Here is a 20,155-nt window from a genome sequence, read left to right on the forward strand (position 1 = left end):
ACTCGGAGGGTATTGACATGCAGGGAAACATTCTCGAAGCCGCTAGCTCAAAACACCATGCACAGTCGCATCAGGCGGCCCAGGCCTCCCGCGGTTCGCCCTACAAAAAGAAAAGACTTACTAAAGTTCCATTATACCCATTCGAACGACATGAGGTAACCGTCGCCTGTTGCAACTATCATCCTGCCGGGCACCGATCAAGGTAGGGCAATTGTACTGATTTGTACCAATATCGACGTTGTCTTGTATTTGCATTCAGAAATATATTCTCGATGAAGCTCATCTATGCTGTTCTCCTTCCATTTGTACTGCTAGTTAGCTATAGGTCGTACAGGCTGATCGTCAATTATGCCGCAGCACGTCGACTGGGAGTTCCAATAATTTTGCTTCCCCTCAGCTTCGAAGATGCGTGGTGGACCCTGTTAAAGCCGCTCTTTGCATGGGTCCAACATCTGCCATGGGGACTCGGTCTTTGGTACGACTATAGTGACATTGGATGGCCCACCGAAGATGGCTACAAGACGGTGTCCAGATTGGGAGACGTTTGTTTTAGTCTCACCAAATCGCAATCAGCTCGTGACGACCTATCCACCAGCAATCGAGCGCATCTACAAGGACACGAAGACATTCATTCGACCCGACCCGTTCACCCAGATATTCGCCTTCTACGGCCAAAATCTGACAAGCCAAAATGGTCAAGGTTGGCAGCGCCATCGTAAAATCACGGCGCCGGCGTTCAACGAGCAGAACATGCGTTATGTTTGGGACGAATCTACACAACGAGCACGTGAGATGTTCAACCTGGGGACGGAAGACGCGCGATCCATTGCACAGCTTCGTTCTGACTTCGAACTCCTTGCCATGCATGTGCTCACTGCGGTCGGGTTTGGACAAGACAGCGCCTCCCTTACATCGACACCTCCTGGACACCGCCTAACCCTGATGCAGGCACTTAGCTTCATTCTCAGGCACATCTTCACTACTATCATCTTTGGAAACATCAAGATCCCGGATGCACTCCTCCCTTCTGTCCTACGACAGCTTAAAGTCGCCGTTGCTGAATTCAGATTGTACATGCAGGAAGCTGTGCTTCAGCAGATGAATCAGAAGGGTTCCAAGGATAGGACCAGTCTCCTCGGAGCCATGGTGAGTGCAAACGAAGCCGAGAAGCAAGTGCAGTCCGAGGTGTCCTCCTCACGAGCATCGTATTTGACCGACGACGAATTGTATGGCAACATCTTCCTGTTCAAACTTGCTGGCTTCGAAACCACTGCGGGTAGCATGACTTTCGGTGGCGAGTTTCGATCCTTCCCCGTTTTGTTAGACGATAATCTGATGTCTTGCAGTGCCATACCTCGCAGCGTACCCCGAAATACAGGACTGGGTTAGAGAAGAAGTGGACGCAGTCTTACCCGCAAAGGGCACCGTCGACTATGCCCAAACATATCCCAAGCTTGTGCGATGTCTAGCAGTACTGTACGAGACATTGCGGACAGCTGGCCCCGTTGCTCAGCTGGTCAGGGCACCCAGCACGACGACAATGCTGCCAGTGCCCTCAGACCAACCAGGCGGCCACGCCAAGACCATCGCGATCGAGCCAAACTTGCTGGTGTCCGCCCATTTCCATGCGTTGCACCTTTCACCCCGTTGGGGCCCGGACAGTCTGGAGTTCAAGCCTCAACGCTTCGTCGCAGTGGCAGAAGATGGTTCCGAAACCCTGACTGTTCCGCAAGGTGATAGCGCGATGTATGCGGCAGTAAGTATTCTGTCCCAATCCTATGTGCTATCCTTGTTCTGTGGCAGACACTTATCTGACGGTGTTCATAGTGGTCATTTAGTCCGATCATCTGTCCAGGAAAGAAGTTCAGTCAGGTCGAGTTCGTCGCTGTGGTTGCATATATCCTGTCGAGATACCGGATCGAGCCGCACCAGGAGGCCGGAGAGACTACTGAAGGCGCAAGAGCAAGACTCATGGGCGTGCTGGATGACAAGTATTTCAATATTAGCACGCACCTGAAAAGACCGGAAGCCGCCAAAGTCAGGTTCGTCAAGCGATGAGGCTTTCAAACGTTGGGTTTGGAGGAGCCATCCGTGCTGAGCAGGCGGCCGCGGTATCAGATAAGGGAGTTTGAGATCTGGCGTTAGAAGCTCCCCGTGGCTCTCAGCGATGCCTTCTCGTTCCTGGTTCATAGGTACGAGGTAGAAAAGTGGCGCTGCTGTCGTATATCGCATACGTACCCAGATGCCTCTTCTTCTTCTTTAGATGAAGTGAATACCTTGCAATGACGTGGTTCTAGAAACAATGGAAGCCTGTATGAAGTGCGTACTCGTCATGTCTCCAGGGTTTCGCCTCTCGTGATAGCGGGGCAAGGAAGGTCAGCATCGTGGGAGAACGTGGTTGTCCTTGTGATCGACAAGTCGTGGGATTGACGTGTCAGGTACAACACTATCCAGACATGAGGCTTAAAATGGTTGCCGAGGCATTTTACTCCGCTCCACTGTCGTTATGCCGATAGTACTCGTATGCGCATTTGAGATAGTGATCATCAGTGTTCACCTGATGTCAAGGGGGTTATCCCGAGCAATCGCCGCCACTTGTAACGAGGGAATTTCGGTAAATTCCGAGAGGGTATTCCAACCTCACAATTCATGCTATGCACTGCTATGCACAACAGCTGCAGGAAGAAACATCGGCCTTCGGCCTGATCTCGCTTGTTGACCACATCTTGTCAAGCCTGCGTGCAGAACGATGGTCGAAAGGCGTTCTTTCCTTCTCCACGGTAATCATTCCTCTCCATGCTTTCTCAGCTTACACTCCAACTACTACCCTACTCGTACTCGCAAAGCAAACTCCCCATGGGGAGGGATCCTTTTTCTGGGAGGAAATCAAATTGATAACAGCAAGAGCTTGCAGTCTGGGGCAAAATGGCGCGTCACCGATCAAGTGACCATTTTCCAAAGCTGACTCTGGAGTTTGAGGTTGTTTCTGATAAGCCGCGCCCTTCCGGTAGGTCCGTGAGCCTTGTCTTCCACACGTGAGGTGCACCGGATACAAGGACGGTCAAGGTACCGACTAATCAGGAAGCGTCTCACGCCACAACATACAGATACCTACAAACCAGTCACTCGAGTTTCACGTTGACAATGCTGGAGCCTCTCTTCCAGAATTGTCCTCTGATTCGCCATCTCTGAGATGCTGGACCTAGCGAAGACCATCATGTCCTTCTCTCTGGCTGCTTACTGGGAGGCGCCCCTTGTCTTGTGGGCCCCTTGTCGAAGATCCCTGATTGCGGTCTACTTGACTATTGTGTGCCTAATGGAGCCTCACACTGAAAGTCAGAAGCTCCAGAACATTCACCGAATCACTCGTGCTTACAGATCTCTGGAGAAATTACTCACTCCTTCCCCTGGTTGGACATGATGCACATCCGCTGTATGACCACGCATCGTCATCCGTGGGCCTCCGCTATTCGAAGTAACCTCACCAGACTCGACCCCGACCACGTGTAGGGTCGCAATTTTCTCTTCCGGGCATTCCACACACAAGTATAAGAGTAAGGGCCTGCCTGTCTGCCTCTGCGATTCGTTCCTTCCGAGACAATCTTACTCCAACACAAACCAATAAGCGAACAAACACCAACTAATCATGGGGAATCACAAGATTCCTACCCTTCAGAGGCCAACGAGGCAATCTCTTGGACTCACCAACTATGTCAACTACGAAAAGTACAACCCACATGATGTCGATTCTACCGATGCCCGAAAGTCCTTGTCCCACCTCGACTACTCGCCTCTTAGAAGAGTGACCTGGGAGTCGTTCTGGATGGGCATGCTCGTCTCTATGGGCGGATTCATCTTCGGGTACGATACAGGACAAATCAGCGGTTTCCTGTCAATGCCGGACTTCCTGGGGAGGTTTGGTCAGCATCACAAGGATGGAACCGCTTACTTTAGCAACGTCAGGTCTGGTCTTATAGTGGGAATGGTTTGTGGTCGTCTTTCCGTCTGGTGTCCATCTGCTTACTGACGTGCCCAGCTTTCAATCGGTACATTGATCGGTGCTCTGGTTGCTGGTCCCATTGCCGATATGTTTGGCCGAAAGCCTTCCCTCACGCTGTGGTGTATCATTTTCTCCATAGGAAACATCGTCATGATCTCCTCTGAACACCACTGGTACCAACTCATGATGGGCCGTTGGGTGGCGGGTCTAGGCATTGGCGCCCTCTCACTCCTGGTACCAATGTATATGGGTAAGTCTCTACGTATTCAACCCCAACCCGTACTATGCTAAATTTATCTCTTCAGCCGAAACCGCTCCTCGACATATTCGCGGCGCATTGATCAGCACATACCAGCTATTTATCACCTTCGGAATCTTCCTCGCAGCTTGCATCAATTTCGGTACCTACGAGCATCAGCGTCATAACGCAAGCTCATGGCGTATCCCGATGGGCATCGGATTTGTCTGGGCATTCATCCTTGGTGCCGGCATCTTGCTCTTCCCCGAGACTCCTCGTTGGCTCTACCGCAGAGGCAAGACCGAGGAGGCTAAGCAGATCATGCTTAAGGTCTACGGTGCTCCACCTAACCATTACAGCGTCCATGTCGAGCTGGAGGAAATCGAGGCCAAGCTTCGCGCCGAGAATCGCCAGGAGGGAGTTATCCGGGAATGGATCCATATGTTCTCTGCTCCCAAGATGGGGTACCGTATCCTGCTCGGAGTTGCGTGTAAGTACCTTTTGGGCAAAAGACTGTGCCATTGAAGCAAGAGTCTTTTGCTTTATCCCGGCGTCCATCCACGCAATTTGCTGACGATCTGGAAGTGCAAATGTTTCAGCAGTTGACCGGGGCAAACTACTTCTTCTACTACGGAACGGTCATCTTCAAGGCCACCGTAAGTTCTTCTCGCATCAACGAAATGTGACACGTGATATACTAACACACGTTGATGATAGGGTATCAACAACTCTTTCGTCACCCAGATGATCTTGAACGGCATCAACTTTGGCTCTACCTTTTACGGATTATACATCGTCGAACACTATGGTCGTCGGCGGTCCCTCATGGTTGGGTCCGCATGGATGTTCCTCATGTTCTTGATCTTCGCTTCTGTCGGACACTTCTCCCTCAACCGCAGCGACCCACAGGCCACCGAATCCAGCGGTACGGCAATGATTGTCATGGCCAGTTTCTTCATTTTTGGCTTCGCCACCACATGGTAAGTTATCAAGCGAGCAACACTAAGAATTTCACTAACACATAAAGGGGCCCTATGATCTGGACAATCTGCGGAGAATTGTATCCATCGCGCTACAGAGCGAAAGGCATGGCTCTGTCCACGGCTTCCAACTGGCTCTGGAATTTCCTTTTGGCATTCTTCACGCCCTTCATTACAGGCGCCATCGATTTCCGCTACGGCTACGTATTCGCCGGCTGCAATGTCCTGGGCTTCTTCTTGATCTACTTCTTCGTCATCGAAGGTCAAGGTCGGACCCTCGAGGAGATCGATACCATGTATCTCCTCTCCGTCAAGCCCTGGAAATCTGGACACTGGGAGGCTCCGGCTCCAAACGAGATAGCTGCCATTAGACGACAAGCCGGTACCGACGAGGCCACCGCTGAAGCTGGAGAGGTCCACCCCGCTGCCACCGACGCAGCGCCTTTTGGACGGGATAGTGTCGAGACTGCTAATACCGACGCCGAGAAAGAAGCGGAGCACCGCGAGTAAACCACTCAACATATCGAAACCCTGAAAGACGCAAGGGAAAGGAGGTAATAAAGGTGAAGGGGACGTCTTAAAAAGGTCCGAGTTCAATTGGAAAGTCCACACATTCGTTTTCAAATTATACGTCAAAAGGTAATGGGACGACAAGATACCCCAGGGGAGGATATGAGACACTGACGTCCATACTATGATATGATACCACGATCGTTATGTCACTTGTCGCATCGTCGACATCCTACTATGCAGTATACCAGATGTAACAAGCTGTTAGCTTAGCGAAAATATTAATATTTGACATTTTGGAGCACGCTTTCTACCAGGCCGGTACCCAGAAGAGTTCGCATTGTCTGATCATTTGTAGTCCGTCCACTTCAATTGAATAGCGTTCGTCATTGTCAGCCTGGAGTCCTTCGAACACAACCATGTACTGTTAGTCATTGACGTGAGGAAGGTCATAACCTCTATCAATGTAGTCAGACACCCGCTGGCGTCAATCTATGTGGATTGAAACACATATCCTCGATGTACTCTCCGCCAAACGAGGCCCTTTTAATAGAAACCCGGCCTTTAAATGCTGTTGCTCTCCAGGTTCAACTATATACCATTCCTTCAAGTCGTCCCGGACCTTCGTACTCAACAATGTAGCACTAGCCTTTGGAAAGAGAAGGTCATCGTTGCTACCGTGTGTGCCTACTAGCTTGGTGTAACGCACCCACCATTGTGAACCTGCTGGATCATGAACCTACATCGTTGATGTACTCTCTCTCAAACGATGCCACGTTATTTCTAGAAACTGGGCTCGTCGTCAAGCACGATCACGGGTGGTCACGTGAATCGTTTGCGAGGCTGAGAGGGTCAAGGAGTCAGGCAGTTCCAAATGACACGTCGTGGTCTTCCAGAACACCCATCGCACGATTCCTTGTGGTCTTGCCTTTACGCTATGGCATTGCCTCCTTGTTTTTGCTTGCATTCACATTCACAGACAGTGTTTTGGAGCTTCTCAAGTGTTCACACTCTTCACCACCAGCAACCATGGCAACAGCAATACCAAAGCAACAACATCATTCACGATCAGACGTGATTATGTCCCATAGAAATAAACAGTATGGTTCTCTTCCCTTCTCGACTTTGCAGCACAAATCATAGCGTTCTCGGATACTGTTCTTTCTCTCCTTGGAGAAACAGCCTCTCTTGTGCAGCACAAACGCCTGAGCGACGCTAACGACCAGTGCCTTCCTTCTCATACCTTGTGTTGTACACAGATGGTTGATTGAGGCATAAAGTTACGACTGTCGCCTGTACACGCGTCTTGATCGACACACGGAAGTGCTGGGTGACCGACAATGATTACACACAGCTCAGAGATCAGAGAGGCTCGTCGAAATCGTCGCAACGCAGCTGGACGGAGCGGCGGAATATTCGACAGGATTGAAGATGGCAACTCGTTCAGCTATCAATATGCTGGGCCAGACTCGGAGCCATATCGACGTGAAAGCATATTGGCCTGGGAAAGCGTACAGTCTTGGACACCACCGGCTGACAATGGCTCGAGTATTTCGACCATCTCCAACGAGACGTCGATAACGGATGAACATGAAGCGCAGCCACAGAAAGACGCCGACACAAGTACATTAGAAGCGAACAATGACCTGTCCACGATTCCAACAAAGCCCGTGGAGATCTCGCTCCCAGAGTCCAACCCAACCGAGTCCGAGACAAGGAGCACAAAAATTTACAGAGCGTCGAGGGCTTTCAAGAGAATGAACCAGCATGTTTCCGAATTCGTTCACCGCAAGGCAGGCAGTAGGGACAAGAAGTGCGTGATTTCTATGGAGGAAAAACTCGATGGCGTCTTACCGAGTACTCCTGTTCGTCAAGTGCATGAGCCAAAATCTGCCAGTCCGTTCAAAGAGCAGATGACTCTTGAGGCGGATCATGAGTCATCCCACCAGGAAGTTAACACAGAGTTCTTCACTGCACCACTAACCAACAACGCAAAGTCAAAGTCTGCCAACGCTCCAGATGCGGAAGTCTTTGACTGATTGGACAATGTTTGGTTTGGACTTTTGACTTGATGTAAGTGACCATTGTCGGTTTCTCGTTTGGTCATTACTAATCTGACACTCAGACATACAGAGCGCGTCTTATTGCCCTGGGAGGTCATCCTAAGTGGGATGAAGTTTGGAGCGGTGTTTGAATTGGAAGACACCCCCGTGGATATGGTCGCTATTGCACGTCGAGGTGCGTATTCGACAACTTGTTATGACTGGCTTGTTGGCCTTGGCGTTGAACTGGACGTCAAGATGGTAATATTAAGCCGGTGCATGATGAGGTGGGTGTGCGGCAGCTTGTCATCTGATGAAGTCGTTGTCAGAGTCGGTGAAGGTTCTCAGGGCAGGCCAAGATCGAAATGTTGTTGTGGGCTGCATCCCGATATAGGTAGGCAACTTTCTTGGTTACATTGTTCATACTCACCCTGTATGATGTCAAGCTGTCTTGCAAATCCCATGTCCTTGCAATCGAAGGGCCTACCCAGTCCATCGAGCACCTGTGTAAATGCCTAACAGTGTTCTGTCATATTCTTTTCCACCATCATCCTTGTGATTCTTCCTTCCGCTGAGTTTCTTTTCGCTGCTGAGCCAAGGTTTCCGCCCTCTTGGCCACAATCTCATCAATGATTGACCTATTGCTCAGCGCAGCGGCTGCAGCAGCCTGTCCCGCAGCTATTCTGCTCAATCCTTCACCACTGCCCAGATACCGATTTTCCCAACCCCAGCCATTCAGGTACGCAGCAATGTAGTAGGTCTCTTTTCCCTTACCATAATGGACCACAGGATCTCTCTCGTCGACATACTTGATCTTAACACCCTTTCCAGAAATCTTCTTTGCAAGATCCTCCTTGCTCTTCGATGAGACTTGCGGTTGTACTGATTGGGCATCCAATTTCGGTCCCCACAATTCGCCCAACCACTTCTTAATGATGGCCATCCCGTCGGTAGGATTGGATAGGATGATAGCTGCCACGTATGACTCGAGGAGATCCCCTTTGATTTTGAGCCAGGCATGTTTCGATTCTCTCTGGAGTCGTTCCCATTGACTCAGTCGTTTGTCAAGGCCGTAGAGCACGACATAGTTGGCTAAAGTTTCGTTCTTCACGAGGTCTTCCCGGATTTGGGACATACGGCCCGCTCCTAGATCTGGAAACTTGGCGTAGATCAGTTGCGAGGCGATGAGCTCAAGATAGGCATCTCCTAGAAATTCCAGTCTGTCGTAGCTGGCGCCCGGTTGGGTGTTCACACTTGGGTGAGTGAAGACGACATCTTCATAACGCGGGCTAATTGCTGGTAGAGGAGGAATTGATTGGTCACTGGAGTTGATATCTTTGTCGGGTTGCTGCATTGGCTTGCTCTCGAGCGCCCTTGGATCATCTCTCTGGACTCTTTTGTTAGGAGAATTGTGATGGTTGTTGGTCTTCCTCTTTCTGTCGAAATGCGACATTCTGTCGTTATCGCGCCCAGGCGGGACGTTCATAGCATAGTCGAGGTCAACTCTATGAGTATTCGAAGCCACATGAAGACTTGCTTTATTTAGGTTTGTCGAAAAATCTGAAAAGAGATGATATTTAAATATCAAAAGTAGAAAATGGTGGTTCAAGAGAGGGAAACTAGAAGCGGCCAACGAGTAAAAAGTGGAAACTTTTGCCGGCCCACAGTCCTCACCTAAATCATTTCGAACTTCCGCCTTTCAATCATTCCGTACAGAATCACCAACACGACCATCGTTCTCCTGTACCTTCCGGCGCCCAAAGCATTGCCATGGCTGCTCCTACGCGAGGCCGACTACTCGAGCTTACAAAGGTACGACCAATATATCAGAGGTTCCATTCTCCGACGAGCGCACAATTTACAGATGCTGTCTTGTCTCCGTTGATTCCATGCTCTGATGGCTAACCATGATCGATTGCATAGCTCCAATGCTCCCTATTCTCCACAACTTTCAACCCAAACCAGCAGCGACTGGGCAACAAGATCCTGCGACAGAGATTACGAGGTCCCGCCCTCGCCGCCTATTATCCCAGAAGATCTACCACCATCGAGGACATGTTGAACGAGTTCAAGAGATTCGACCTGGAAGGGTCCAATGAAGATGAAGATGACCGGTTCGAGACCATCCAAATTGCCAAACTCAGAGGCAAGGGTGCTCCTAAGAAGAAGCGGACAGCTGCAGGTACGATTTCCCTCTGATTTGAATCCCAGTCGAAGACAAACATGCTGACAACTTGCACAGAAAGCCGTGCCAATAAGGGCAAGAAGAGATAGATATGTCCCTACGACATTGCAGATTTGTATATTAGGATACCCAAGCCAGCGAGGCGGAGATATATAATCATCGAACACTGCGGCTACGCAAATGACCGTCGAAATCCATCGTGAAAATATTCAGAAGCGTGGTACGTGTCTGATTATCCAGATTGATGGAATTCGCCGACCCAACACCGTCCTTCGAAGAAGCCTGGCCTACATCGTGATGAAGATGGGAGACAACTTTGGATTTTTCCATCCCGTTTCCGTGACGGGTTGAACGTCTCGACCTGAAACACAAGAGCCGGTGCATACATGACCAAGCACACGGCAGGGGGCGGTTACAACTTCGACATCCGAATTACTCGTTCACGGCGTTGAGAGGTAAACAGTCCCAGCTGGCCAAGGAAGAGTTGGACCAATGTCCAACAAGTCAGGCTGTGGTACTCGCCCACCTTTCCTGTTCGGTGGTCCATCCTGGTGTCGCTGCTCCTTTTCTACAAAGCGCCAATGTCAGCAGCAGACATCAGATCCTGCCAGCCTGCGGGTTACAGTGTTCGCGAAATAGGCCCTCGGACTACGATCTCTGTATTGGAGGGTCTCTTGCTTACATGCGGCAACTTAGGCTCTCTTTCTCCCTGAGACTCGACGCCTCATCATCCTTTTTTGCGCTGTCCTGGCGCAGAGCTGTCTGTGGTCTTGTCCATCGTTGCGTCCCATGAGCACGATTCATTCTGAAACTTACCATTGAACCACCGTGGGCGACATCAATCTTAAGTCTGATGTAAAACAATCATCACAAGACCATTGACTCCTTCGTCACTGGCCGAGCAGCATAAGCCGCAGTGGCAGGAGTAGACACCATCCCGTTTCGTCGGGTTCGAATCCGACATCGGCCTTTCTTTCACTTGAGACACCGAATATGGCTATTGATTGAAATTGTGTCGCCCACATTCTGATATATACAGACGAGGAGCCGTAACTTTAGTCGCCGAGAGACGCCGCTTCGTCACACTCCGCATTTACGACCCTTGAACAAGTAACCGAACAAATGGTTTCTCGGACTTTCCCCGCAGGGTACTGTTGCTCCGGCGGAAGTTGGGAACTGATCTGACACGTCAATCATCCTTCTCCGCGTCCTTTTCGTTCTTGGTCCTCGAATTGTATTTCAGTGAGGGGCATCGAGCTTGTCCAAATGGCGTATATGTACTCCAGCGTCGTGAGAATGGACGCCGCATCTGGTGCTGATCCCATCACACCTCTTGCAACCCGCAGACTCGTACCTTGACCAGCCCACGGCTTCACTGTTCACATCAGAGCACTACCACAATGTCAGGACTTCACGAAGTACAAACTGGGTCCGGCCGACTTGCCGGCAAGGTAGCCATCGTTACAGGTGCGCAGCAAGCCCACTTACACAACTGCATTGAATCCCCGTGACATAGGCTGACAGTCCGCAGGCGCCGCCTCAGGCTTCGGTCTAGCATGCACGAAGAAATTCGTCCAAGAGGGCGCCAAAGTCGTGGCTGCTGACATGAACGGCGAGGGTCTCTCCAAAGCATACGCCTCCGAATCACAATACGACCAACACGTGCATACCCTCACGGCCAATGTGACCGTGCAAGGAGACTGGGAAAAGATGGTAGAAGCCGCCGAGACCAAATTCGGTGGCCTGGACATCGTCATCAATAACGCCGGCACAAGTTACAAGAACAAACCCACCTTGGAAGTCACAGAGGCCGAGTTCGACAAGGTTTTCGCTGTCAATGTCAAGAGCATCTATCTGAGCATAGCGCCCACCGTTGCAGCGTTGAAGAAGAGAGGAGGCGGTGCTATCATCAACGTCGCTAGTATTGGAGCCATGAGACCTCGCCCCGGCTTGGTCTGGTACAATGCTTCCAAGGGCGCTGTTGCAAATGTAGGTCACTTGCACGAATCATCTGGGGGCGATACTGATGATCGGTGTTACAGGCAACGAAAGGTCTCGCCGCCGAGTTCGGCAAGGACCAGATCCGCGTGAATGCCTTGTGCCCTTTGCTGTCTGGAACGGGTCTCTTCGAGCAGTTTGTCGGCGTGCCATATAGCGAGGAGAACGTGAATAAGTTCTTGTTCAACGTGCCGTTGGGCAGATTGACGGATCCGAGCGATGTGGCTAACATTGCCGCGTTCCTCGGCAGTGACGAGGGCAAATTCATCACTGGTGTGAACCTCGAAGTCGACGGTGGAAGAGCAGTGGGTGCATGAACAGGATATGACTTCGACCATCATCATATATGTATCTCGAAAAAGAAATGGAAGGCAGGAATGTATCAATTGTGCCCTTCAGATGCCCTTCTGATGGTCTGCTTTTCCAAGCCTGGGAACACAATGCACGTCCATTTTGTTCAATGTTCAAGTTTTCGCTCGATCGCTACTTTTTACCCAATTTGTCCCATTTCGCTATGCAGAAATCCTGGGTTAACAATGATCTTTCTTTCGCAGCCTTCATGACACCAAGTGGCCTAGCTGCTTTTGATCCAACGTACCACGATGGCAGAGCCGGTGGGCAGGAGGTAATGTTCCTAGAACGCCGCACGCCCGATCCCATCCTCTCCTTCCATCAACTGCTGCAGATGCGCTTCCGCAAGTTCACTTCGTAGACTCTCCCTCTCACTCTCACGTTCCCGCACATCCCATTCATTCAGGATCTCCCGTTTGTTTTTCTGTTTGTCCGCGATCTCAGTGCGCATCCGCTCAGACTCGGCTTCCAGCATCTTGATGCGCTTCTCCTGATCGGGCGGGAGACCCGACGGTAAGAGTTTACCGCCAGGCACAATCTTCTCGTTCGTGGCGAGGTGTTGCTGTAGCGTGTTGAAGCGCTGAGTTCGAGGGTATGTTCCGCTGCTGCTGCTGTTGCCGCGGAAAGAGAATGATGCTTCGCCGCGTCCGAAGCCACCGCGATAGCCCCCACCTCCGCCAAAGTCTCCTCGGCCACCACTTCCACCGTAGTCACCTCTAGATGAGCTAAAGTCTCCTCGGCTGCCACTTCCACCGTAGTCACCCCTAGATGAGCTAAAGTCTCCTCGGCCGCCGCCAGCTCCACCTCCATATTCACCTCGGCCACCACCATAGTCACTCCTAGGTGCGCCAAAGTCGCCGCGACCATAACCTCCTCCCCTAGGCCCATGGGGAGCAGGGCCACGGTACGTCAAGCTGCCGCGTCCACGTGGTGCGGGACTAACGAAGTCGCGTGGTGGACCATCGGATCGGCCACCACTCCCGCGGGGTCCTGTCGGTGCTGAGAACGTCGCAGGGCCTCCACCACGACTGTGCGCGGACATCGACATGGTTGATGCTGCGGGACCTGTGGGTGGTGCATGTGAGGTAGACTGGTTGAAACTGCGGGCTGGGCCAGTTGGTGGTGGCCGGCTGTAATCACCATTGCGATGACCGCTGGGGCCGGACGGTGGCTGTAGAGAGTCGCCGTTGGGACGCACATCATCGCGAGGTGCGCTTACATCTCGTGGTCTGGCTTGGCCGTCGCCAGCAAAAGGTGATCTGTCTCGACGGCTTGCAGAGTCTGCTCTGTCGTATTGAGCTCTGGCAGGACGTGCCGGTGATCTGGGTACCGATCCTGCTAGACTTGCTCTGTCCGGGTGGACAGGAGGGGATGATCTTCGTGAAGTGTTGCCTGATGCTGGGACTGATGTCCTCGGCGAAGGTGACCGTCTCCTCCAGTTGTCCTCCCCAGGTCTGCCGCGCGGAGGTGTTCTTGATCTAGGTCTGTAGCTCTCTCCACCTCTTCCGCCAGGTGAGAAACCACGTCTAGGTGGCGACCGTCGATCGAATCTATCTCGGTCTGGAGATGTTCTTCGTTCTCGTTTAGGTGACCGTCTGTCAGGGGAGAAGTCGCGAAATCTCTTCGCATCTGGTGGACTCCTGGGCCTTGCACCAAATGCTGATCTAGATCGTCTTCTCGGAGGACTTCTGCGCGGAGAGTAGCGACGTGGTGGTGATCGTCTATTTGCAAATAAATCTTCTCTTCCTCGATTTGGCGGTGTCCGGGAGCGTGATCTTCGACGAAATGCAGGAGAACGGCTTCGGGGTCTCGCAGGCCGTGCATTTGTCACTGGCACATATGAGTCTACGTCCTCCCTTCTCTCATCTCGTCGCCCATCTCTCCCGTCTCTACCATCTCTACCCTCTCTCCTGTCACCCGACCAGGTATCCGGACCTTGTCGTTCTCGATTTGCCGGTCGGTAAGGTCCGTCACCAGTTTGGCCGCCAGGTCTGTAACTCTCACCAGCCCCAAAGTATTCAACGTTAGGATGGTCGTCTCGGTCGTTACGAGGAGGTCTGTCTCGAGGCGGAGGCGATCGTCGTTGTCTTGAATCGTTGTCAGTTGGGAAAACTTCCTGGGGGAGTCAAAGCGGAGGAGAGCATACCCTCGATAACGGTCCATTAGATGGGTGTACTTAGAGACCGGCAGTGAGACACGACGTTGGCGACATAAGACCTCAGTCGCATATATGCACTGTGGAGGTGGAGGTCACGAGCAACAAGGCGGAAAATAAATTCGTTTTAACGTTAAGAGCATGCGCCGCAGATGAATCTCCATTTCCAGGCATCTCGCGCTGCGGCTTGGGCCAAGCGCGGGAAGTTTTAGGGCCAATCAAAGCATTCTTCCATTGAATTAGGGGTTTCAGCCTTTCAGATCACCCTCAAACTTGTCACCATATGTGGCATGAGACATAGGCATTCGATGGTCCGTACACACAGTGCATATTGTCTATGAGGCCTGGTTTTCGATCGCCAGCTCGATCAAAACAGAAAACTGCCACTTTACTGAAGCCTGCACTTAAGGGGTATCTTTTTGCTCTTTACCATACAAGTCCGCAAGGGTCTCTCCGACAAGATTGATCACCGCTTACTTCTCCTCTCTTCGTCCCTCTTCTGCCTCTTCCTCGACTCAGTCGCGATCATGTCTGACAAGTCGTCTTGGAAATCCCATTGTGGGTTCTGTTCGGCTTTCCGTTGCTGATCATATGCACGCTGGAGATCCTCCTTGTCCATACCATCGCGCGCCGCCAGAGCATCTGGATCAATTGACACGTCGACATCCCCCGGCTTCTTGCGTTTGCGCGTTTCGTCTTGTCCAAGGACTGGAAGACTGTCGGCGTTCTGCTGCGTCGACTTAAGATCGTAAACACGGTCGCCGCCAAAGAAGCCTTCTACCCGCGTCTGTCGCTCGGGAATGACTTGATATGCCGATCTAGGGTGAGATGATTCTTCGGTCTCTGTACCACGTCGCTTCCGTAGGTCGAACTCGGAAACGGTTTCAGTCCCGCCAATTTCTGTAGGAACGTAAGAAGCCAGGCCGGTCGACGTTTCGATGCCCGATTTGGTGGCAAGAGCAGCTCCACCCTCCTCTCCGTCTTGCTCTTCTTCCTCGTCCTCGTCCTCTTCCTCCTCTTCTTCTTCCTCTTCCTCTTCAGGTGGTTGAAGCTCGCCCCATAGGTCTTTCTCAACAGGCTCGCCTTGTTGTGTGTTTGTCTGCTGTTGTAATACACCGAAAATATCACCACCATACAAAGGTCTGTTGGTGGCTTCATCGACGGGTGGCTTACCCCATTGACCTGGCGCAAAACCCCAGCTGGCACCTGGAGGCGGCGGAGCATTCACACCAGGGACTTTGAGTGCGGGATATGATGGAGGCGGGCCATACCGCTGTTGGTTGATGAGCCATGGCGGAGGAGCACCAGCTGGTATGTTAAGTGCTTCTTTTAACTCATCAGACAATTCACCCGGCCGTAGATGTCGTAGATTGGTCTCGAACTCTTTCCCTTCGTAGTATACCTCGCCATATCTTGTTAACTCGGGCTTTGTCTGAAAGCGGAAGAATGCCTCGTAAAGTTTCTGGTAATCAATATCAAGTCTTCCCGTCTTGCCCTGTACACGTTCCCGCTGTTTCTGCTTCAAGCTTTGCTGGTCTTGCTTTTCCAATGCGGCATCTCTCATTTCGGCAATACCGGTCTCTTGTATGAATTTCGGTAGCGCAAAGGGTGGTTTCTCGATTCCTCGTTTCGAAGATAGGTACTCTCTCTTCAACGCCCAGTGAGTGGGCACAGGAACAACATTTCGGTAGGATTTCAGGTGAACAACAAGTTTCGGGTCTGGTGCTGATGTGTCTGTCCATTCCACAGTCTCGGGCTTCTTGACCAGCGCTTTCAGTTCCGCCACGGACAGCTTGGTCATCTCTTTCCGCTTTTTCTTCGACATCTTCGGGGCCGCTTCCTCTTCTTCGTCCGGTATATCGTCGTCATCATCGTAGTAGACTTCGGGTTTCTCTATTTCTCTTAATGATGGATCTTGTTTGTCTGCCTCCTCAAAGCGCCCGATGATGTCCTTGTACATGTCGAAGAGAGGGTTTTCCTCATCGACAATAAAAGGATCTGTGAGCGGATTGCCATCGCGTGAATCTTCGGATTTGACATTTTCGTCGGTTTTTATGGGAGCTGCCTCCGGGGTTTCTTCCTGTACTGAACGGTCAGGAGTCTGCTCTCTTGTTCCCTGTGTGATGTCAGCCACATGTGTCGCACAATCAACAGGAGGAGGGCGTACTCCGGTTTTCTGGGCCTTCTTCTTCGCTCGTCGCAACTGATTTTTGGTAGGCTTTGCAGCGGACGCCATGTTGGGAGATAGTAGGCCGCAGGAATACTCTTTCCAAACAATTCCAAAGTCGGCACACCAAGTCCACGCAACGAGCTAGGTACTTTTCTGAAAGTCCAGGTGCTTGCAACCTATCTCACAGTCGGTCCTAAATTATCGCTTAAAGTTTACAGCTGGGGCTAACTACTTGTAGAAGAAGTTATTGCTGTTTTCGTAAGAGGTGGGTTCACAATGCGGAGTCAATTAGCAGCGAGATTTCCTCCATCAACATCAAGAGGTGGAGCTGTCCGACATCCAACGTCCCCTCGCTTCTGCGTCAGGGCATGTCATCCTCGCATTAGTGCTTACAACAAGGTCGATCTCTTCTACCCATTTACTAAGTTCTTTCTCAGCAGCATATTACTAAGTTGCGTGAAGTTGGGACGGTCGTACGCCGACGGGAAACGACCCATCAGCATGTAGGGCCGCCTGTCGTTAGATGATACAGCATCCACCATGTAAGTTACGTGTCAGACCGCTCGCCAACATACCTCGAAGCAGTGTTTGCCCCCGAAGTCTCCTATGAGAAGCGGCGAAATCACGTTGCACAGTCATACTAGCAACTATTAGGAAAGCCGGTTGTAAACGAGGTTATTGGGCCACATCAAGATCATGTTCTCGCCATGGGAGTATGGCATCTATATAACATGGCATCCCAAACTCTTCTCGACCTTTATCTGTCGGTAAGTCTTGTATCTCAGCGATCAATCGATACTGCAACTCCTTCAACAATGGCTCTGACATTCATGCAAGCCGGCACGGCTTTGATCGTTCTTGTTGCCTTCAGATTCATCTGGGTTGGATCCAAACAAACCAAAAAGAGTCTACCACTGCCTCCAGGTCCCAAAGGACTACCTCTAATCGGGAACCTCCAAGATCTGCCTCCACCAGGTGTACAAGAATGGGTGCATTGGACTCATCACAAAGACTTGTACGGTCCCATAAGCTCAGTCACAGTCATGGGCCAAACAATCGTCATCTTGAATGATCCCGAGGCTGCAATTGAACTGCTTGAGAAGAGATCCGCTATCTACTCCGCGCGCCCAAGGCTGGTCTTCGCCTTCGAGATGTGTGGATGGCTTAATTTCCTTTCCAGTTTACCACCTGGTCAGCGCTTTCGCTCTTATCGAAAGTATCTCCACAGCCTTTTGGGTGCTTCGCAACTTCTCGACAGGTTCGGTCAGCTCCAAGAACAAGAGGTCGCACACTGTCTACTTCGCATCCTCCAGACCCCACAAGACCTCATTAAGCATATTCGTACCGAGGCCGGTGCAATCATCCTCAAAATCGCCTACGGCTACACAATCGAGCCACATCGCCCAGATCCGCTCGTCAGTCTCGCAGACGAAGCGCTTGATCAATTCTCTCAAGCCGCGGTGCCCGGTAAATGGCTTGTGGACATCGTACCTGCCTTGAGACATCTGCCGGAGTGGTTCCCGGGTGCTGGGTTCAAGCGGACCGCAAAGCAGTGGAACCACACTCTTGAGCAGGTCGTCGAAGCCCCCCACAAGTTTGTTGAACATCAGATCTCGAAAGGCGCAGCACCAGACTCGTTCCTGGGCGATTATCTCAAGAATGAGAAATTAGCGTCAGAACAGGAGCTCGATGTCAAATTTACGACGGCGTCTCTGTATACTGGTGGCGCGGATACGACCGTCGCGACGCTCTCGTCGTTTTCACTTGCCATGATGCTGCACCCCGAAGTCCAGAAGAAAGCTCAAGAAGAGATCGACCGTGTTGTCGGGACAGACCGTCTCCCGACCTTCAGTGACCGCCCAAATCTGCCATACATCGATGCCATGGTTAAGGAAAGCTTGAGATGGCATCCCATTGGACCTATGGGCCTCCCACACGCCTCGACCCAGGCTGACGAGTACAATGGCTATCTCATCCCTGAAGGCGCAATACTCTTGCAGAACATTTGGCTATTCACTCATGATCCGGAGACCTATCGGGACCCGATGCGCTTCAAGCCTGCACGTTTCATCCAGACTGATGACCACGCCGCAGAATTAGATCCTACCAGATACGTGTTCGGGTTCGGTCGACGGATTTGTCCCGGCCGCGTCCTGGCCGATCAATCGATCTACCTCACCATTGCACAGATGCTGGCGGTGTTCGACATTTCAAAACCTGATGGTGTGGAAGTTGCGCCAGAATTCCTAGATGGAATCATCAGCCATCCGAAGCCGTTCCAAGCAAACATCAGGGCCAGGGATGCACAACGGGAGAAACTCATCCGTGATCTCGAAATGAAGTTTCCATGGGAGCAGAGCGACGCACACGACATTGAGGGGCTGATTCGAAAGTTGTAGACAGTCAATTTATGTCCCAGAATGAACAATTCAGACCGCGTTTCGTGCCGCCATCTTCACAAGGACAAGCAATGTAGAACGAAATCACAGCTTGGGTTCAACACAAATCTCGACGAGATTTAACATACCACCCAATGTGGATAGACCAGAAATTAGGTCAAGACCAAATGCCACAGAATTTCGCACCCGCTAGTCCAACTAGATGTCCATCCTCTTGCAACGCCATCATGTGGAACCAACCTTCCAATTTTCTATGAAGTGAGTCCACAATTCTGATCCACGACCGGTTGCCCAAGCGGTTCCCCAACATTATCCGCGAACTCGCCCTCGACATTCCCAGCCGGCGAGTAATTACACACCGTAAAGAAAGGCTGGACGCCCCCATTCGTATTTGCCAACCCATTCGCCGTACAATTCGACGTGTAACAGCCCACGCTCGAACTGCCCTTCCACACAATCTGCGAAAAGTGGCCCCACTGATCGAGCGTGGTATAATTCGGTTCTTGACCATAGTATAAGTAGTTGGGCATCTCGTCGTTGTACATGAACTCGGTGATCATTTCGCCCATACCCAATGGTGTAGCTGAGAAACCGGCGCCGATGTTCTGACCATAGCCACCTCCACTGACGGTGACGTTGTGCCCATAGACACAGGTGTCAGCGATTGTTTGGGCGATTACGGCCATGGTGTCAGACCAGGTGATCGCATTGGCGGAGTGATTTGCGCGGTGGACATTGTGGTGCAGGAGGAGTGCATCGACGTAGTCTGCCTCGTCGGTTGCGGCGGCTGGAATGCCTGTAGTGCTGCTGACAGCTGTGGATGAAGTCGAGGTTGCAAGTGTAGTTACACTCGAGGCGATGGTACTGGAACTCGCAAGGGTGGAAGACGTCGTCGTAAGCAGTGTACTCGTAGCTTGAGTAGTCCCTGGGCTCGACGTGGTTGGCGTGGCCTGGATGGGATTGCTTGGTAACAATACTGACGGAGTTGAGGATGTCGTTACTGTGCATGGACAGGTTGTGACCGTTTCGTAGATGGTCGCCGTGAATGTCGCTGTCAAACTGTAGCTGATGCTGATGCTCAAGGCCGTGGCGCCGGAGGCCAGGCCGAAAAGACAAAGATACCGCAT

At 51.5% G+C, this 20,155-nt stretch overlaps 10 protein-coding genes across 10 annotated transcripts; 6 read left to right on the forward strand and 4 right to left on the reverse strand.

Annotated features, from left to right (window-relative positions):
- Positions 1–510: 510 nt before the first annotated feature.
- Positions 511–2,058, forward strand: EDD37DRAFT_644797 (putative cytochrome P450; the record flags this gene model as incomplete). The annotated part of the gene is made up of 3 exons (XM_062817546.1): positions 511–1,291; positions 1,347–1,756; positions 1,828–2,058. The coding sequence occupies 3 exons, from the start codon at positions 511–513 to the stop codon at positions 2,056–2,058; spliced, it is 1,422 nt and encodes a 473-aa protein (XP_062674912.1).
- A 1,526-nt stretch (positions 2,059–3,584) lies between these two features.
- EDD37DRAFT_615858 (MFS transporter) lies at positions 3,585–6,027 on the forward strand. Its single transcript, XM_062815630.1, has 6 exons — positions 3,585–3,985; positions 4,037–4,250; positions 4,306–4,728; positions 4,824–4,894; positions 4,956–5,218; positions 5,266–6,027. Exons 1-6 carry the CDS (start codon positions 3,647–3,649, stop codon positions 5,726–5,728), a joined length of 1,773 nt encoding a protein of 590 aa, XP_062674913.1. The 5' UTR covers positions 3,585–3,646; the 3' UTR covers positions 5,729–6,027.
- A 943-nt stretch (positions 6,028–6,970) lies between these two features.
- EDD37DRAFT_33574 (uncharacterized protein) lies at positions 6,971–8,120 on the forward strand. The gene is made up of 2 exons (XM_062811633.1): positions 6,971–7,801; positions 7,862–8,120. Exon 1 carries the CDS (start codon positions 7,069–7,071, stop codon positions 7,765–7,767), a length of 699 nt encoding a protein of 232 aa, XP_062674914.1. The 5' UTR covers positions 6,971–7,068; the 3' UTR covers positions 7,768–7,801; positions 7,862–8,120.
- Positions 8,121–8,317: 197 nt separating this feature from the next.
- Positions 8,318–9,223, reverse strand: EDD37DRAFT_644800 (ribonuclease III; the record flags this gene model as incomplete). The annotated part of the gene is made up of 1 exon (XM_062817547.1): positions 8,318–9,223. One exon carries the CDS (start codon positions 9,221–9,223, stop codon positions 8,318–8,320), a length of 906 nt encoding a protein of 301 aa, XP_062674915.1.
- A 258-nt stretch (positions 9,224–9,481) lies between these two features.
- On the forward strand, positions 9,482–10,078 carry EDD37DRAFT_33592 (mitochondrial ribosomal subunit S27-domain-containing protein). The gene is made up of 3 exons (XM_062811636.1): positions 9,482–9,582; positions 9,694–9,952; positions 10,013–10,078. The coding sequence occupies exons 1-3, from the start codon at positions 9,541–9,543 to the stop codon at positions 10,042–10,044; spliced, it is 333 nt and encodes a 110-aa protein (XP_062674916.1). The 5' UTR covers positions 9,482–9,540; the 3' UTR covers positions 10,045–10,078.
- A 1,277-nt stretch (positions 10,079–11,355) lies between these two features.
- EDD37DRAFT_644802 (oxidoreductase) lies at positions 11,356–12,270 on the forward strand (the record flags this gene model as incomplete). The annotated part of the gene is made up of 3 exons (XM_062817548.1): positions 11,356–11,422; positions 11,487–11,944; positions 11,998–12,270. The coding sequence occupies 3 exons, from the start codon at positions 11,356–11,358 to the stop codon at positions 12,268–12,270; spliced, it is 798 nt and encodes a 265-aa protein (XP_062674917.1).
- Positions 12,271–12,401: 131 nt separating this feature from the next.
- On the reverse strand, positions 12,402–14,697 carry EDD37DRAFT_615869 (uncharacterized protein). The gene is made up of 2 exons (XM_062815631.1): positions 14,451–14,697; positions 12,402–14,391 (listed from the first exon to the last, which is right to left on the reverse strand). The coding sequence occupies exons 1-2, from the start codon at positions 14,465–14,467 to the stop codon at positions 12,588–12,590; spliced, it is 1,821 nt and encodes a 606-aa protein (XP_062674918.1). The 5' UTR covers positions 14,468–14,697; the 3' UTR covers positions 12,402–12,587.
- On the reverse strand, positions 14,681–16,793 carry EDD37DRAFT_615871 (uncharacterized protein). Its single transcript, XM_062815632.1, has one exon. The coding sequence runs from the start codon at positions 16,693–16,695 to the stop codon at positions 14,926–14,928; it is 1,770 nt and encodes a 589-aa protein (XP_062674919.1). The 5' UTR covers positions 16,696–16,793; the 3' UTR covers positions 14,681–14,925.
- Positions 16,794–17,444: 651 nt separating this feature from the next.
- On the forward strand, positions 17,445–19,028 carry EDD37DRAFT_684510 (cytochrome P450; the record flags this gene model as incomplete). The annotated part of the gene is made up of 1 exon (XM_062819875.1): positions 17,445–19,028. The coding sequence occupies one exon, from the start codon at positions 17,445–17,447 to the stop codon at positions 19,026–19,028; it is 1,584 nt and encodes a 527-aa protein (XP_062674920.1).
- A 251-nt stretch (positions 19,029–19,279) lies between these two features.
- Positions 19,280–20,155, reverse strand: EDD37DRAFT_644805 (CAP domain-containing protein; the record flags this gene model as incomplete). The annotated part of the gene is made up of 1 exon (XM_062817549.1): positions 19,280–20,155. The coding sequence occupies one exon, from the start codon at positions 20,153–20,155 to the stop codon at positions 19,280–19,282; it is 876 nt and encodes a 291-aa protein (XP_062674921.1).

The sequence above is a fragment of the Exophiala viscosa genome (genome assembly GCF_022695815.1).
Source record: "Exophiala viscosa unplaced genomic scaffold EDD37scaffold_1, whole genome shotgun sequence".
Lineage (NCBI taxonomy): Eukaryota > Fungi > Ascomycota > Eurotiomycetes > Chaetothyriales > Herpotrichiellaceae > Exophiala > Exophiala viscosa.

Coding starts and splice junctions, on each gene's coding strand:
- EDD37DRAFT_615858 (XM_062815630.1), top strand. CDS start 3,647: ATGGGGAATCACAAGATTCCTACCCTTCAGAGGCCAACGAGGCAATCT. Junction 4,895..4,955: donor CGGTCATCTTCAAGGCCACC/GTAAGTTCTTCT, acceptor CGTTGATGATAG/GGTATCAACAACTCTTTCGT. Junction 5,219..5,265: donor TTTGGCTTCGCCACCACATG/GTAAGTTATCAA, acceptor TAACACATAAAG/GGGCCCTATGATCTGGACAA.
- EDD37DRAFT_33574 (XM_062811633.1), top strand. CDS start 7,069: ATGATTACACACAGCTCAGAGATCAGAGAGGCTCGTCGAAATCGTCGC.
- EDD37DRAFT_33592 (XM_062811636.1), top strand. CDS start 9,541: ATGGCTGCTCCTACGCGAGGCCGACTACTCGAGCTTACAAAG. Junction 9,583..9,693: donor GACTACTCGAGCTTACAAAG/GTACGACCAATA, acceptor TCGATTGCATAG/CTCCAATGCTCCCTATTCTC. Junction 9,953..10,012: donor GAAGAAGCGGACAGCTGCAG/GTACGATTTCCC, acceptor CAACTTGCACAG/AAAGCCGTGCCAATAAGGGC.
- EDD37DRAFT_615871 (XM_062815632.1), bottom strand. CDS start 16,695: ATGGCGTCCGCTGCAAAGCCTACCAAAAATCAGTTGCGACGAGCGAAG.